The sequence below is a fragment of the Acanthochromis polyacanthus genome, chromosome 2 (assembly GCF_021347895.1).
Source record: "Acanthochromis polyacanthus isolate Apoly-LR-REF ecotype Palm Island chromosome 2, KAUST_Apoly_ChrSc, whole genome shotgun sequence".
NCBI lineage: Eukaryota > Metazoa > Chordata > Actinopteri > Pomacentridae > Acanthochromis > Acanthochromis polyacanthus.
The window spans coordinates 14,944,903-14,964,148 of record NC_067114.1 but is presented as its reverse complement, the minus strand read 5'-3'; the positions used below and the strand labels follow the sequence as shown (position 1 = coordinate 14,964,148).

The 19,246-nt window shown below is 39.8% G+C and overlaps 1 protein-coding gene across 2 annotated transcripts in view; it reads left to right on the top strand.

The window, feature by feature from the left end:
• kiaa1549lb (KIAA1549-like b) overlaps positions 1-19,246 on the top strand; it is a 63,702-nt gene that overhangs the window by 7,169 nt on the left and 37,287 nt on the right. For both annotated transcript variants that reach the window (XM_022205836.2, XM_022205837.2), the window contains exon 2: positions 17,336-17,704. In XM_022205836.2, coding sequence (XP_022061528.2) covers positions 17,336-17,704 — 369 coding nt within the window. The remainder of the gene's footprint in view (positions 1-17,335; positions 17,705-19,246) is intronic.

The following is a 19,246-nucleotide window of genomic DNA, read 5'->3' as shown; positions in this document are numbered from 1 at the left end:
TCTCTCTCTACCTTTGTGCCTCGGTGTTCTTTTGTTTGTCCCTCCCGTGTCTCTCTGCGTTTTGGCTGTTTGGTGGAGGTTGATGGCAGATGAAGGCTTGGCTCTGCTACTGCTTGAGAAAGGACAGCGGGCTGCCTGATTTATTGGGACACACTGTATAATAACCCACACTGCTCTGCACAAGGCCGCCGTTCATCGCACTGCATCACACTGGACTCCAGTTGAAGATGGCCGGAGAGGCCTGATTCTCTGGGAGATTGAGGAATCTTCAATTCGAAAAGGCAACTCTACTATATTGAGATTTTAGAGTATATCAGAATGCTATGTGTCTGTTTGAATTTGGTGAATATGAATTAGATGAACTTGTTTCTAAAGGCCAGCAATTCAGAGTAGACACACCAACTGAATGCAAATGTTTTTGTTGGTGTTTACAAGTCCCACATTCACACACAGGTGCTTCAGTTTTTTGTGGCTAATTAGACTTGTGCTGAAGTTGAAGGGGGGCATTGCTACTCAGCATGCCATAATAAGGATGATAAAGGTGCAATTTATCATCCTAATGCCTGCAGAAAAGCTAAGACGGAGTCAAGCTGGGCCTGGACATACCCCACGCAATCCTGAGACGAGTGCTAATCAACTAAAGTAAATGACATCATCTACTTGGATTTGGCATGGATGTCTAGGGCCTTTAAAGTTTCATTGTATTTCGAGTGTAAATTATTGGATATGGACCGAAAGGCTATTCCAGTGATGCACTTCTCAGATGGGTCAAATGATATAGAAGAACTTTGTTACTGAAATGACTGGTTAGCTTTTCACTGATTTTAAAGGCTCCCTCAAGTGTTTTTGTTTGCTTTGTTAAAATGTCCACATGATGTTGAGTGAAATAAGTGTCAACAACATGGCTGAAAATTTCTGCCTCAAAGCTACAGTAAACTAGTGACACAGATTAAGACAGATTACTCCAATATTACAACTTGCTATTCTGTCATGTGGTGTAGATTTGTTTTACAGTGTTCCATCAAAGTTGCTGTTCAGCTGGTGTGCTAGAGCTGCAGTAAAGGTGAAGAGAAAGACGGGAACTTCATAGATCTGCACATTCTAGATTAACACAGACACATACACACAAGAAACGTCTTCACACATGCTCCTGCAGATGCTCTGTAGAAAAAGTAGATGTGAGGTTCAGAATGTGTTTCCCTTGATCTGTGTTGGATATCTACCTCCGTAATCAGATACAACTCCATCATGTCCTTATCGTTATAGAAGAGGCGAGGGTCTAGAGTTACACCAAATTTGACAACTTTTATTCCAGAAATTTGCTGTTGTTTTCCTTTGGGACAATGTTAATATGACTAAAAATGCTGTATTGAAATGTCAGGTGTGAAACTTGACAGGTGTAGCAACAGTAACCAAGGAAGGACTAATTGTGGTCAATTGGAGGGATGCGTTTTAGGGTGCAGTTCATTTTTTAGTTGCAATACCATGAGTGACCACAAGAAAAAATTGCTTTGATTTCTGCACCTTCATTACATGGATGGCACGCACACGCTTCCAGTGCATACAAGCCGACATTAACTTTCCAGCAAATGCTACTGATGTATTTTTCATCTGTACATATCATATCAATGTACAATACATTTACTGAAATTTAAGATGCTTTCATTGTTTTTTGGCCACTAGGCTTCCAGAATTCCACAGCACACTGCCACACTTTACTTATGCTGTCATGGCTAATGTGTTGCAGGCATGTAGCTACATAGATGTGCAATATTCATCCAATATTCACAAATCTTATGCTTTGTTTTTTTTTTTTGCCATGTTTTAAAAAGATTTTTTTTTTTGATCGCTGGTAAACTTTTTTCATTTACTGACTACATCTGTTGGTTTGTGTGATTTTATAAATACAAAAATAAATCAGATGAATGGCTCTTTGTTGGTCTGTGACCCCATTTTCAGTCCAACAGTTCTCACGGTCAGACATGTCAGAGCATTTTATATTGTCATGTAGTTTGCATGCCATTCTATTGTTTGCTCTAATTGGATTATAGAAGATGGGGCGAAGCCAAAATAATTAATCATGCCACAGCTTCTGACAGAATTGCATCATGATAATTTGAGTAGAAAGTACGGTTGTTTTGCAGAATTCTGTTTAAATGAATTATTTCATCAAATTATAATTTCAAATTTCTAAACCTGTAGTAGATCAGGTTTTATTCATTCATATTCATTACTCAGTGTCCCATTCACAGCTTATAGAGAAGGCTTTGATTTTAAATCCCAGTGACATCACTAATTCAGGGGCTCTCTGATTTCTAGCTTTATTAAAGCAGGTCGAGAGCAGAGGCAGTCTACTCTCTGTAAAGATGACAGCGTCAGTGAAGCATCAAGAGTAAACTGAACCCAGGAAGCATTAAAGGAAAAGTTCAACAGTTTTAGAAGCCTATCTTCTTAATCAGTAATCAAGCTGTCTTAGGACTTCAAAAATGTTCTCCTGACAGATTATAGAAGTGGTTTTCGTGCTTACTTACTCTTATCCCATTTACTGGTGATGCGAAGTTGCACAAACTAAATTAGAGTACGTTGTGAGACATAGAGAGCCGAACTTTGAATGCACTGATCTGTAGCGATGCGGCGATAAAACTTCAGAATATGTCATACTTTTTCAGCATGCATGGCACGTAATGAAATATTTTCACGTTTATGCACATCCATAAATCTATACCATGTTGCATTTGTTTGATTTATGGTCTTACTTTGGTGCTCTGAAGTCACCCCTTAAGTCTCAAAATGAGACAGGCTGTTCCCCACAGGCCAATTCATGACTGGGATAATCCGAGTGTGTAGTTCCACTGCCTCTGGAGAACTAACCCTTTGCATACATACACAGACACACACATAGACACAAGAAATGCCTTCACACATGCTCCTGCTCTCACCCATCTGTAGAAAAAGTAGATGTGAGCTTCAGAATTTGTTCCCCTTAATCCTTCATGGATATCTTCCTCCGTCCTCAGATACAACCCCATCATGTCCGTATTGTTTGTTTGTGTGTGTGTGTGTGTGTGTGTGTGTGTGTGTGTGTGTGTGTGTGTGTGTGTGTGTGTGTGTGTGTGTGTGTGTGATGCACGTCACAACTTGCCACTCTCAGCACTTTGTAACCTGCTGCAGAGAGGGAACCGTACACTTGTTTTAATATTAGATGTTATGCAATCATGGCACCAGTGTTTCTGATGTTATTTTTTCTTAGAAAAGAACAGAAATACTCTACAGCACAATACCTCATATTACACAGGAGACCTAGAGTTTAATCATTACATTATAACAGCAAATATCTTGCTTTTTTTATCCACCAAGCAAGCAAGTAAACCAAATAAACATTTTTCCTACACAGTGCTGTATGAATGAAATGCAGTTGAGAGTGTGACGGGGTGTTTCGAACCCAGTGTTTCCTTATTGCCTGTGGCACCACAACATGTTAAATGATTAGTGAAGGTCAAGTGTTTGTCCGCAGGATTAGATCATGGTACCTCATGGTATACATACATCTCAGTAATGGTATTGTCCCCTAGGAGACAGGCCTCTCCTTGACGGTGGACGTCATTGTGAGACATGGGTATCACCATTAAGTTGTAATAAACGTTGTGGTAGTTGGACCGGGAGAGTGTACAAGATCCGATTAGAAGAAAGACAGAATATCCAACTTAAGAAGTTAATCTGCAAGGACGAAGGGCAAAGAAGAGCAGCATCACGGTGATATAAAGAAACAGACACTCTTTGGAGTCACTTAAACTCAAACTGGCAGAAGAAAATGTGGAATCGTTCACTTGCTCTAAAGTGTTTTAATATTTAAAATCATGTGTGACGAGTAATCATAGCAAATTGCAAGGTGAAAGACAATGGAATTCACATAGAAAAAAGCAAAAAATAGCGAGAATACAGGAAAAACATGATATGACTAAGAAAAATCACATCAGAAATCTAATTTCTTCCATTTCTTCTATCCAGTTCCCTGAAGGAAAATGGAAAAAGCAAACATTGTGCAATCTTACCTTTAAATGCTATCACTTAAGTCACATGACATCATACAAGCACGAAAGAAAAATGATACTGTTTTGTCCTATTTCTCATTCCAAAGGAAACCTGCTCAAAAGAGGCTACATAGCCAAGCTTGATAAACCTTTCCTGAAAAGATGGATCCCTCAGGGTCTTTTTCCTCTTTAAAATATCTGTCTGCCCAGTGCTCGTTGCTCAAAAAATCAAAATTAGCATAGGTAAGATGATTTACCTGCTAAAAATCTTAATACAGCAAATGGTCCCATCTGTCTGCTCCAACTTTGCATTATTCATCCTGCATGTTGTCCAGTAGACTCACTGAAAAGCCAGTGGAAATATTCCGGTTAAATAAATACTCTCAGTGGCCTGCATTGTCTAACACAGTGAGAAAAAACATATTGGACGACATATTGAACCCACATATTTAGATAAAATAAACTTGGATTCTTCGTGTTAATTCTAGCTCAACCCCAATGAGTCATAGTTCAATTATCTCGCCTTTAAGCATTGCCAGAATGGTTTGTAAGTTTTAAGATATTTTTTTTTTTACCATTAAAATCCTTAAATGAAAACTGAAATTCCCCTTTTCAACTCACTACTTATAAAGAAGTTGAGCTGGATTCCTCCTGCTATCATCCTCAGACACTCAGCGTTTGAGACCATTCAATTCTTTTCTGTGACACACAGAACTTTATTATCTGACTGACTAAAAAAGCAAAATGTTGCAACACTAGTTCTACAGTATGTGAAAAAACAAAGATGTAGATCAAATCCCAGTTCTATCAGGTGAAAAACAGCTGTATCATACCATTAACTACAATGTAAACTGAGAAATGCGGCAGCTGCAATGTGACAGTCGTGGAAGCAAATGTGAATAAAAGCCCCGGTTTTTATGTGAAGTTGAGCGGGTCATTGGTGGCAAACTGGATAGTGATACATCCCGAGACCTTCAAAGCATCTAAATGCTGCCAGCATGCCGGCTTACTGAGGAAGCAATTGCTGCTGGTGTTTTGGCCTCATGCTGCCAGTGTGTGTGCACTGTAGAGGTGACAGTACATTTTCCTCCTACCTGCATTATCTCACAGCCTCTGACCTTAGCTTCTGTCTTTGTTTTCCAAAAGCTAATTTTTCTCCTTTCCCTCTGAAATGCCAACACTCAAGCCCCAACTAATTTCAGACTATTAAGTGTGCTTTAAAGGAAATATAGTGTTGCCTATCTAAACGGCTATCATGTAGTTTTAGGGAAGAAACTCAGTTTGAAAGAACCAATATGTGTTTGCCTGATATTTTTTAAGGTCATAGAGTTGCTGAATGATTCATCTCTCTGTGACACCATCTTCAACGCAACAAAATGCGTTTGAGAATGCATCATTAGTTCTGCCCTCCTCATCTCAGCTGACGCAATGCTTGTCACAAATCTTAATGAGCTGCCTACACGGAGATCTTTGTGCATTTTGCTTCAAACTACAAGATCTTATAACGTCACAGAAAAGACATTTTGTGAGTTTTGGTGGGCACACGGTGACCTGTCTGTATTTGAATGTCTTGAGTCACGTCTTACAGTATTTTTACTAATGAAATAAAAAATAACTCTACTATATTTTGCACCTTTTGTCAAAACAGTTTTGAATTGACTATCCACTGATTTTGCAATTCCTGTAATTATTCTGTCAAAATGTTAGAAAAAAAAGATCAAAATCTGACAAATTCTCTACTTCCTACATTCCTAATTCACTTATACATATAAGATGACCTTTGAAAAAGCAGGATTTATGGTTTTAAATTCTAAATATGTATTATTTCCTCCTGAGAGGCCTTTGTTTTTGCACTGTTCTCATCATTAGCTAGCTTAATTAGATGTTTGTCTTTTTACTCAGCTGAAGCAATGTTACATAATTACTTCTAAATCTTTTCATTCCATGTCAGTTATAGAAAAGAACATTTTGACACCAGCCTGCAATTACAACTGCATCATATCGCAGGGCGAAGGTGAAGACGGTAGATGCTTGGTGACATTTTGACACATCATAGCAGGAAAAGCGCATACCTGTAATGATGAGTGCATTTCACTTAGGGGAGGCTCTGTAATGATGATAATCTTTTCCACAGCAGGATGCTTCACCATCTCCAGAATGCTGCCCCGTTGTAAACATGCGCGCATTTGCTGGATGTTGTGTGGTCACCACCACAGCAGCAACTGTAGTGTGACACTGTTGGCCTTGCGGTGTTGCGGTGAATTGAGGATGTGGCCGAGGCTTTTCCTTGAGAGCTCATCCATCTTGCTGCCTGCCAAAGTCGGTGGTGATCTCTTTGTTTGCTTTGACTGTGTGGAGTGTCAATGTTCTATGTCAGATTGCTGTGATGTGAAGCATGAACAGAGTCGGTGTTGTAACACAAACGTGTCGTCTGACCTGATATTCATCTGTAGTAAACTGCACAATGTAGTTTTTTTGTATTTCTTACCAGCTGTAAGATTTTCTTCTGGTCGTGTAATGTGTGTCTTCAAAAAGCAGGTGGACTATAAACAGCTGATGTAGTCCTGCTTTTCAGTGAAAACAGCTTATGATGATTTTATGCTGAGCTGAATTGCCTTTTTAACATTTTTTTTCTGATCTGTGGTGATAACAGTGAATGTGAGGATCTATGTACCTGCAGGGCTGCATGAGCAAATCCAGCAGCAACTGTTTTCTGTACTAAATGGTGAATGGTTTCTAAAACTAATATTAAATTAGGAAAAAATCCTCTCACTATTTTCCGAAGATCGACAGTTTGTTTGTCTAAATACTGGTTCAACCCCCAAATATGGCGCATATAATAGTATAAAAGCTGCTAAGAACAGTAGTAAATATTTACACAAATGCTTAATCATGCAGTTATGCTTTAAAATACAATTAAACTTTTGTTTATGTTGTGCGTCTGTGGTTTTTCATTCGATCTTTTCATGATCCGAATGTTAAGTTATAAACTGTTGTCTATAATTCGAATGGTTTGATTTAGCATTTCATTAGCTCAGTTCATTACAAACATTTGGAAAATTCGATTCCCAAATCCTTCAGAATCCCCAAAAATTCCAAGAACTGTGTCAACATGAGCAAGTTCCTTTGTGGTCTGTGGTTGCGGTGACCCCAGATTATGGAACACTGATTGTATTACATACATTTTGACATTCTTGTGCTTGACTCCAGTGTGGATTTCAGAGGGGATCCTGGAGGCTTAACAGGCTTATCCCACCTTGTTATCCCTCATTGTCCTCTTCCCTCCATCATCCTCATGCCTCGGCTAACCTCTACTGCACTGCAGTCAATAAATACGATCAGAGTCCATACATCTGCTCGGTCTCATAGGTTTTTCAGTTTTCAATTTGGACCTCTCAAGGACTCGCGAGACATGAGGTCGTCTGCCGTGTAGATTTATTATCCTGTCTACTTTAATTGTCTACTTTTCTTTAAGTTGAGCTCTTCTTTGTAAAAATGCAGAATGAATTCAAGCTCCGTGACCTAATTGTCATGGTTTGGTTGAGCGGCTTCACAGCTCTCCTTATTGGATGAAGGTCAAATGTACGATGGTGTTTTTTATGAAGCAAATAGGTGCATTGTCTTTGTTATGTCAATTAGGAGCCTTGCAAATTGTCTGCCTTTGCATCATGTTTATGTTAATACACTTGAGAGGCAATTTGGCTTGACATGGAGGGCATGAATTATGTATAACTGTGAAAGCATCACAGTCACTTTATTCGCCAGTAAATGCAAAAGACTTTACCTTAATGACATTGAAGTTAAAACTTGTGAGGCGAGATACCATGTGTGGAAATCCACCATGAATGACTTAGTTTGGGTTAATTAGTATTAATACTAAAAACAAATGAGACCTTTTAGAGGTTAATTATGTTCTTTGGGGATTGCACTTTTGCAGGAAAGCGACTGAAAAAACAAAGAAGAAAACTGTTCCAGCACACACAGAGGAAATGCTTCTAAGCTGTTGATGTTTATTCATTACCCATTTAGTTTTTTTTTTTTCATCAGTGCTTATCCTTCTTCATGCACTGAAAATGTGGTTTGACTTTCTGTAAACTGAGGGTAATTCAATCACAGTACCGCACCTGATTTGACAGTGATGTATTCAGAATACTGTGCTGTACCTTTAAGGTGGGAACAGTGAGAAGTCATGGTGCAGGAGTTTAGTGCAGGGAATGTAAGACACCGCAGATATGTTCAGTATTCTGTCACCTCGCTGGATGAGCTTTGACTTCCTCTGAAGTCTCTCTGAGGGCCCAGTTAGATGGTCAGATGCATCGACATGTGATCTCCTCAGCGGTGATACTTGAATAGAGTAGCGGAGGCTGACACAGGTAACTGAGCTGAACCTCACCTGCCGTGATGTGACGGTCTTTTGAACAGCAGGCCACAGGCCGCTCAGGTCCTCACCGAGGTCACCCGGCTGGCTCTCATTATTTTTATTGATCTGTTTTATTGATAGCTTCTGGCACTGTGTTCTGTGGTGATTTCATTAAGCTCAATCTGGAGACAAGTAAATTAGGTTCCAGGTATCAGAACTTACAGTAGTTTTTTCTTGTTTCCTCTCCAATTATTGTCTCACAACCCTTCTGATTTATCTTGTGACTCTTTGACTTTGTACCCTGCTTTCATTAATTCTAATCCCATTCTGTCACACAGATTATCCTCATTCCACTCTATTCTGAGCAAATATTTCCCAGATTGAATATTACTAAAAGAACCTGAATAGATCTGAACAGAATAATGAGCAACGTGCGTACACATGAAAGTGACGGCTGACTAATGATTTGGCTCCAATTTTTGAAAATAGGTCTATGAGTTGCTATTTCCATGCTCTTGTAATTTAGATTGAGCATTTAATCATATATCATTACCCAAAATTCAAACATCTCTGACAGGAAGGTTGGAAATGACTGACTAAACTTAACGGTACGCAGTTATTTTGTTCTCACGAGTGTTTTTCGATGCTTATAAGAAATTCTGGTTTATAGGAGGAGACCTTCAGGTTCATGTTTATGTTTTACGTAGTTTAATCATTTTTTGTGTCACTATCTGATGCCTCCCTTGACAACCTGCCATGTCAAATGGCTGCTGTAATCCTCAAGCCCAATAACAGTCCCCAGCATGCAGCTAAACCCCCACATTCGTGGCTCTGCCTGCTCTGATATGTACGTCCCCAGGAGACGACTGCAGTTTGATACAGTCTCTTCTTTCTCCATCTGAAACAGACACACTGCATGTATGGGTATTAGGTTTTCATAGTTTGTTAATGTAAACATAGTATACATGAACCGACATGGCTAGATATACTTTTCACTCTATACACTGTTTGTACAAGCCTCAATTATTTTAAAAAAATCAGACAAGAACAGCCTTTTGTGTAGAAATGCAATCATTAGATTTCATTCGCTTGATGCTTCCCTGGCAAGACAGTACATGTATTTACCTTTTGCTTTTATCTCTCAGTTCATAGGCCAGCGTTGCCTCTGGGCACGGTGCTGTAGTGAAGGATGACTCATTTTTGGTGGTCTGGGATTGCCTGCAGAACCACACTGAGGCTTCTGACTTTCAGTCACCCTGTCTGCCTCAGCAGGGCTCATCTGATCGCTTCATGCATCAAAGGAATATTTTATCCCGAGCTATTCTTATATGTTTATGTACCATTAATCTGTAATGTTCAGTGCAAGTTTTATTTCGGATGGATTTCACCCAGTTTTCCTCAGTCCAGCCAGTCTGCTTCTAATCCTGAATGTGATTTTCTATTTTGCAGATTCCTGAGAGTAACCTTAGCATCACCTTTTTAGATTCCAGCACACATTTGATACATTATTGCAGGAAAAGCACACATGTAAATGTAAATGCAGACATAAGAAATGAATGCATTTCATCTGTAGTAGCTGTGCCAGTTCCAGGTTCTTGATGTTTTTCATACTGGCTCACTGGAGTAGCTCACTGGGACTCTTTTATGTCTTTGTACTAAAGATATTTTTGACATATTACAACTGGAAAAATACTGCTGCTAGCAAGAAACTGAATGATGGCTGATTGTCATTAAACTCATTTAGTCTCAGGGTCCTGGCTTTATACACGGCTTATTGCGACACTTACAATGTAAAAGCCCTATTTGTTTTCATATTTCCAAACAAACTAGTAACTGCACATTTACAGTTTACAGAAAAGCACTTTTGTATGTCAGGAAATGTTTTCTTTATTTGCGTAGATTTGCACATTGGGGGTGGGTAGAGTTCGAGTTGAGAAGGAGCTGTTGTAGGCTTGCCTCGAGTTATTATCTTCAGATAAAATCAAAACGCAGGTGAATCTGTGGAGGTGTGTGTGAATCTGCTAATTATCAGACTCTGTTGCTATTATGGGTGGGAGCCCTGAAGCACCTCTCCTGATCTTTTAATCTCCAACAATTACAGACTGATCTATACCATTTTAGACATTTTTATGTAACACTTGCCAGCCAACATTAGTGAGAATTCTCAGTCAGGCTTTTTGAACTGAGTCTTGTGCAGTGTTGAATGTTTTTTTAAGTTTTCCTTCGAGACCTCAGTGTTTTATGCGTCAAAACACCTGGCAATACATCGCAATGCAAAGAGTTATGTGCATTACAAGTTTTTCCTGGATAGAGGAACATTTCTGCCCCCCAAAGAGGTTTTAGCCAGCAGCAATGCAAAATCAGTACCTAAATGCTAAGAGCTGAGAGTAGAATAAAATTTACCAGTTTTGTTAATTGAGGTTTCATTTCTTTAAGCAGAAGAGACATTTTTCTTCATCAAATGGGCAGAAATAACAGGAAAATACAAAGATTTCTGTCAAATAAGGTAACACAGACTTATTGCCTGTATTGTACATGCACTGTGCACATGCCATTCTGATCCTGCAGAAACTGTTCAACATCTCAGCAATGAGTTCAGTAACCATTTCCAACCAATCTGTAAGTGTAAAATAGCACTATATTTTATTTTACTGCATTGGTGATGATGCTCTATCATCAGCCATTAGGCTCCCCAAAAGTCTGAGATTCTGTGGAAGACCTTCCATCAAAGCTCCAAACATTTATGCAAAATTTATTCAGTCTGTTCAGTGGCAGAAATGCTGTTTGAAAATGTCTTATTGTGCGTACTATTTCTCAACGAGACTTTGGTCTGACTCGTTCCAGTATCAAGAATGGAGAATGAGTGGATTGTTGTTTGTCCATTGAAGGAAATATCAAGGAATTTAATTAAATTCGACATCATTCATTCTCTACTGTACATTTATTTAAACTATGTTAAATCCCCTGCTACTGATATAATAGCTGTCACTTCACCAGCACACATAGAAGTATAAACTAAAATGGGTATGCACAATGTTGCACGTATTTGTGTTTATGTGTAACCCTTTACACTCTTCATAAATATCCGTTGGCATCAGCTCAGGGTTAGTTTCATGTGAAACCACAATAGATAAAGTTCATTAAGGCAGTTCTTGAATGTATTTGATACATAAACCACGTGATTTGATAGTTGGAACATTAATCAGCAGTAAACCGCCATTTAAAACACAATCAGTGTTGGCAAGTAAAGGTAACTTACTGAGGAGCATATTTTTTGGATGATTCATGTGGTGGTTCATTCTGTATCCCAATTATTATTCCTTTATTATGCAGACAGTAAGACCCAAGAATTGTTGCACAGAACAGCAGACACTGTTGTAAAAGCTGTAGTCATTCTGCGGCATGCACATTCATTGTCAAATTTAGGGACTTTATTACCGGATTATCTTTGTGCATAGCATTTATACTTCTTTTTGTATTTTGGTATGTTTTTTAAAATGTTCTAGATTATTAACGTAATACAGCTGTGTTGTAATAATTTAAGAAGTGTTCACATTCTGTGAAAATACATTTTTGGGGGATGGATTGTTTTGTTCTGCAGGAGCTGTGCTTATATCATTTATTCACTGAGTTGCTGCAGCACCTTCATTTCTGGATTTGCATAATGAGGCCCAAATAACAATTAATTTCCCCCCTTTTTTTTTTGCCAAAAGGGTCTGAGCAAGCAGATATATGATCCCTCATGTGAATTTGGAGAGAATGCGTCCCCTGTCACCTTTTAAAAAGCTCGCTAAATGCACTGAATTATGGCACTCTGGTGTGTTGTATTAAGCCAGTTCCGACAGTGACAAGCATAGAAACACTCAATAGGAACATTATCCTAATGTACCATACAGCGTCACAGACACAGGAGGAGATGAATGTAATATTTAGTGTTAGGCTATTTAGAGAACACAATGTGCCAGTGGTGATTTAGTAACCAGATCCCTGGTACTGCAAGGGAATGTGGCTGTTAAATTGCTTCTCTGGTGTTTTTCACCTCGTCTAATCTTCAGAAATCGAGACAACTCTTACCCACTCATTGAGAAACCTCTATCATCTCATAGTATGCACGATCATATTACTCGACCATAAATGAGGCTCGAACACAGGGACAAGGACAGTGGAGAACAGCCTGGGTAAGCAGTAATAGGAGTGGACAGACTGCAACAACATAAGCCGTGACTACGGCGTCCTGAGCTGCATCAGGACAGAAGTCAGTGTGTCGGCATGTCAGGCTGAAAAAGCTGAGGAGCCTTTGCATCAGTGGATGGGTTGACTTTCATCTGAAGGGAGGTGGAGAGAGAGGGAGAGAGAGCAGGAGAAAGAGAGGAGCGAAGGAGGAAAGAGGAAAAACAGGTGGCAAGAGAGAGTGCTCAGCTTCCCCTGAGTCAGTGTATTGTCCGGTGCTGGCTTTTTCCCTCACAGGATTTTTATATATCCCCTCGTCAATGAAAAAGGAGACAGTAGTGGTTTCAGAGTGCTGCTGCATTCTTAGCAGAACTGAAAGATTTTTTAAACCTGAAACAATGCGATAGGCGTATTCCTGTATCAGGGTTATATAATTAGCTCTTTTTTCGGTAAAAATAAATGTTAATAAATGTTATTTTCATACACATATGTGATAGACAGTCATGGGGTAGGTGTACTAGATGTGCTGCGTTCACGTAAAGTCATGTTAATCATAATTCCCTGTAAATTCTGTTTAAAGTCTGTGTAGTGTTTGCTGAACAGTGGCCACCACCAGCAAATGACATTACAAGATAATACTTAACGCTAGAATGTAGTGTGACAGTAGAACAAGTATAGCTAAGCCATATTCAGCTCACTGACCCAGCAATGACAGTTACACAGAAATTTCTATTTAAATTTCGCTATCATTTACTACCACTAGTTGCTTGTCATAGCCAGGCAGAGTAAGGCTGTAATAGCAAAACCCCTGACCGAGCACAGATGTGCTGCTTTGCTTTTTAACTGTCTATTTGTAAGAAGAGTGTCTTGTTTTTAGCTTCTGAATCCATATCACAAACTAATCTTGTGTTTTTTGGCCTTACATGAACTTTTTGAATTTGCTGAACCAACAAACAGTCCAGCAAATCCATACTTTGACCTCCTTGTCAGGGATAATGAATGAGTGAATGTCTGAATGAACATCTCTTTTAAGACCATGTACACATCGCTATGTGGTTGCAGGGTTAAGTGTCCTCTGGGCTCCGTTCCAGACACACGATGCGTGTCTCGTCCTGCTGTCCTGTTTGCACCCGCTGAAAAAAACAAAAAGTTATAGTGTTTGGTGTGTGACATCCTGCCTCTCGACCATCCTGTCACCTCAGCAGTGCTCGGCGTCACTGCCAGAGCCTCCTAATTCATCCTTGCACCAACACGATGCTTACATACAGACAAAAGCAGAGAAGGTATGTGAAATAAATAACTCCAGGTGCATTTTTATAATTTAGAACAACAGCTTAAAGCAGTTCTATAAGCTGTTGCCTTCTATAAACAGCCAAAACATAAGAGGCACTTCCTCAGAAGAAGTTGACCAGGCTCTCAAATTTGTTTCTCTGCTCCTAGGGTTCTGTCCAACTCACTGTTGAATTATGCTCTCCTTGTTTACCATTTTCCGCACATAAGAGAACAAAAACAGCTCAAAGCAAAAGGAGAAGCAGTGTATAATGTGAGTGGAGCAGCAGGAGCCCCAGTAGTGTCATGTCTGTGTCCTGGTCGCTCAAAGATAGTGCTGCCTGCCGAGGGGAAAAAAATCAGTGTGGAAATGAGGTCTGTGGTTTGGGTGCGCTGGTTGAAGAAGGTTTTAGAGACGAGTCAGGATCATGTGGCTGTTTCTTAACTTAGGAAGTGCACCAAAACCAATTTGTTTGAAATAACTGAATATTTATTGATCACACATACTTGAAGTTTTGATTTCTTACAGCAGGCTATTATTTTACTTGTTTTTTTTAACCCTGATATCAATCATTTTCCCCCTTTGTTTCCAATTAAGTAGCCATGAAGTTGAAAAAAATAACTCTTCTTTTAAACTGCATACTATTTACACACACTGAAAATACTTGATCTCAACAGTCAGTGTTTTATGGAAGCAACTGTTAAATGGAAATAGTCTAAATGTCTTGTGCATAATTTTATACATATATCCCAAAATGCGTATTTGGTGTCTTTAGGATTTCCACTAAAACTGAAAATAATGTTTTTTTTAAGTGTGATTTTGAACAGCAATGGCCACAAATAGAAGATACTGATTGCTTTCTCATATGTCCTTGCTCGGATGACCTCTTATCCCACGAAATAGTAAAAAATGGCCTTCACAATTATCCATAACCCAGGGTTACATCTTAAAATAGATTGTTTTGTCCAACCAAGGTTTAAAAAACCAAATATATTTAGAATACAAAAATCTCACATTTTTGTTCTATAATTGACCTGAACGACTGAAAACTGTCTTTGTATTTACAGTAAAATTGAGTACTCTTATGCAGATCCTTGTTTTGCTTTCTGTAATCACAGATTTTTTTTTCAACGTTTCTTTCAAGAAGCCTGCTGGGGTGAGAAATCATGAAAATGAATCTGTTTTCTTGTGAATGACCCACCGTCTTGTAGGCAATTGCAGTTTCTCTTCCAAAGCAACCTTCAGTTCAGTCATTTTCTCAATCTTCTTTCTCTTTTTTCCACATCTCCCAGCCCATCCTTTCTCATCACCATTTTACTGTTTCTCTCTCCTTTTATCTGCACACCTTGTCCTCTTTAGCCCATTGTTAAAATCCTCCCTTATGCTCTGCTCTGTCAGAGCAGGTGGCAAACCACAGGCGGACTCTGCACCTCCGCTTGGGCTGGCGTCCGTCCCACGCACCCAAATTCCTGTTGCCACTGGGCTCGCTAATCAGTGGGGAGGATATGGGGCGGGGCTGGGGCACTTAATTCTCATTCATTTTGATGGCCAGGTGGTGTATCTCACTGACCTCTTAGTGGCCTTGAAGCAGAACACGTATCCATTCTTTTGTTCAAGCCCTTTGGTGACTACAGGAGTGTAATTCCCTTACTTCCACTCTTTCCTTTGTATCACCAGTTTTTAAGAATGGATTAAAAATTGCAGTATAGCAATTTTTACTAATCATATATTAGCACATAAGGGGTTTATTGAAGAAAAGGAATTAGGTGGGATCATGAATACAGCATGAATGAATGATCTGTCAGTGAGAAATGAAAGCTGACAGTTAATGAAATCCAGTGATTTATTCCTCTGACAACAAGTTTTAAACATCATTATGCCAATTCTCTGGGAGATTGGTGACATTTAGGAGTATATTTGGAGTTAGTAACCAGAAACTTTTTAATTATTAGATGCTATTACACTTGTTATTTAGCATTCTGCAGAAATCAGCACATGAAAAAAATGTTTTCTGTGCCAGCTGTGTGAGTACACATTGCCCGGGGCTAATTGTTGTGTGTAATTCAGAAAACATGGACTTTAAAGCTGCTCATTTCTGCAGAATGTGTTGGACGGTTCTCTGAATTTTACAGTTTGCGCTCAAGTAAATATGAGTGGAAAAAAGAGTAAGCAAAAATGATGGATATGTGAACATCTAGCGTCATTTTGCTGCCGCTGTACATATTTGTCTTTTAAATTGCCCTAAAACTCAGCTCCTCTCCTGCTCGGGTCCCTCCAACACTGAAGGGGTTGTATATGAGTACTAGCTGGATGCACTTTAGCAGGCGAAACATGCTGAGGGGGTGGGAGATGTGACAGGACTGCAAAGCTTTATAAATGGATAAAAGAGCCTCTATATAGATGTGTCGAGGATGTGCTGAGAATAAAAGAAGCGCCGAGGACAGGAATGGTTGAGAGACAACTCCACGTCACGCGTTGGTGCAATAATCACCCTCAGCATCTTGATGATAGTTACTGTTCTCCATATGTCTCTATCTTTCTGCTTTTAACTGAGGCTTCATTTCCGCAAAGGCGCAAAACACTGTAACGTGAGTCCGCTGTGTGTTTTTAGAAGTAGCGTTATCTCCGCTGTATTTTAGCACACAGCTGCTATCTCTTGAATAATTCTGTTTGTTCCACTTTGAAGATTTTCTCTATTTTCTCTCCTTTAGGGATACACAAATGTCCTTGGTTTACTGTTAGAAACTATTAAAAAGGCATGTTTGCACAACCAAACCTGCTGTATGAAGAGAATTTGGGATATCTTAGCTAATTAAAACATTGCACATGGATAGTAAATCCATTTTTTATTAAAACTTTGACAGTTTTTCTAAAGCATTGCAATCAATCCTGACAACTACAGTCATCTGCACATGTGTACTATCTGATCCTGGATGTTTTACGTGGTTATGTGACATACTGTACCTGGCGCTTTGTAATGGCTTCATCTGTCTTGTTTAGAGAAGATAATTCTTTGCTGACATGCAGGCTAAGTGAATATGCACACTGCTTAGGCGGTTTGATTTTTCACACTGTCAGATGTTAGGACAGGGCAGCAGCACAACATGTTATGAAGTTTCTTGGCTTGAAATTACAGGAATGTATTATCTTCTCCCAATAAGGCTCACTTTATAAGTATAAGTAATAGTTTTGTTAATGTTGATATATCTGCTTTTTAAAATCAATTTTAAGTCGGCAATAAGAACAGCTCTTGGGTTGCTGGATTGTGAAAAAAAAATCTGGCTGGTATTTTTTTTTTTTTTTTTTTTTTACATAGTTCTTTAATTAATCTCCACTGGAATGTTTGACTACTTGGGGAAGTAGTGGGAAGCTGCAGAGCATCTGAGCCAAGACTGAGCGATTCATGTTTTACTAACATTAGTAGCAAGAAAATTCAGTCGAGAAATGACAATTAAAATGGAAGTTCAATATTAAACTGTCATTCCTGTTTATTTGTGTCAACAGAAAAACCCACCTACGATGCCTCTGGTTCCTCACCGTCACCGAGCGACCCTGCAGTCACAGGTGCTCCTGCTCACCCATTGGCCGACCTGTCCGTGGCAGAGGAGGTGCCTTTCAAAGTCGTCCATTCAGATGGTGACTCAGACTCTGAGGGGGAAGGTTTATCGGGGCAGCCTGCTTTTTCTTCTGTCTTAACCGTGATGGCAGGAACTGTCAAACATCCAGTGAGCCTTGATCAAAGTAGAACCTTGCCAACTTTCGCCAGGGACGAGACCCAAACCACCCAATGGCCTTCACGTAGTTCCAGCCAGGGCTTGGACATGTCCTCCTCATCATCACATGTGGGAGACAGGATCCTTCCAGCCAGCTCAGGTTTGATTTTCAACATGTCTCAGAAACCCACTGCACCACCTCAGGGTGTTGGTTCAGCTGGCTCTAGATCATCACATGTATCTGAGACTGTCTCATCATATTCATCATCAGCGGTATCATCTTCTTCACTGACAACATCAATTTCCTCTTCAGCTCCATCCACGTCCTCTGTGTTCCCATTCCTGGCGCCTTCATTTTTTATATCATCTTCTACTGAGCGGGTGAACCAAGCTGCTTCAACTGAAGGTCAAAGGATTCTTTCTAGTCGTGCTCCTCAGACAGAAACGGCAACATTATCACCAGCAGGGTCTCAGGTTTGGACAGACAGTCAAACAACCGCACTTTTTACCACTAATTCAGTCAATGACCTACCAGCTGTTACACAGGAAATGCAAAGCACAACAACCAAGTTGATTCCAAGTGACGCCAGCATTGATGTGAGCAATAAAATGACAAAACACTCTTTCTACTCATCAGTGGAAGAAGACCAGGGAGTAAATGAAATATATATAAGGAGTGCAAGCACAAAAGTAGTGGAGACACCAAAAGCCAGCACATATACATCAGATTCTACTCTTAACAATGGTCAGAATCTTTTAAATGTTTTATACGGACCCATTCGAACACATTATCCAGGTATGAACTCTGTATCCGCCAATAATCTTAAAATTAGTGCCTCATTTCCCTCCAATCAAGAGAGTCAGGCTGTTCAAAGGCAGCAGGGAGCTTCACAGAATCCCACATCAGCGCTGCCGTCTGCCCATCCTCAAGACTATTCAGTTTCTAGTCATGTCACACAGCAGATGTTAAACAGAACAGCAACTATGGAAAAGGAAGACAAGGCAGCAGTAGATGGTCACACTTTTGTTCACCAAAGCAAAGCAGTTGCGACACCACTCAGTTCACATGTTGTAAATCCAACTGCAGCACCAGCAATGACCATCACACCCACTGGTTCATTTTTTTCAGTTTCCTCTGAGACTCCAGCAGGAAAAATGTCTCTCTCTGAAACTGCAATCACCGAGCTAACACGCGTCCACTCTGGCATGATGTCCTTAGAGCATGCATCTAATCCTGGTGATTTACTGACGGCAGCGGGTCACGGCATCCCCAGAGTCCCTGCCATCGATATAATTTACAACCGGGAAGAGATAGCAGGAGCAGAGCTCACATCTGTTTCCACTCAGGCTCACCTCAATAACTCACTTTCGCTCCCACAGCCAAGACCTGAGTCCACCATCAGTTCCATCCTCAGTTCCAGCACCACAACAGGAACAATCACATCCTCATCAGAGTCAGATTTACACCCTTTGCTGAGAAACGAAATCAGTAATGTTCAGGAATTTGCATCACAAACCGAAGCTTCCAAGAGCATAACTCAGGAGGACAGAGGTTGGATGGCACTAAAAATGACATTTTCCTCCAACAGTAAGACATCGTCTCTTTTAAAGCCGGTAAAGTTCGCAAAGGATATGACCCATAAAACTGTGCATGAAAGTAGCTCACACCTCACTCAGCCTGCATACTTATATCTCAGTAACA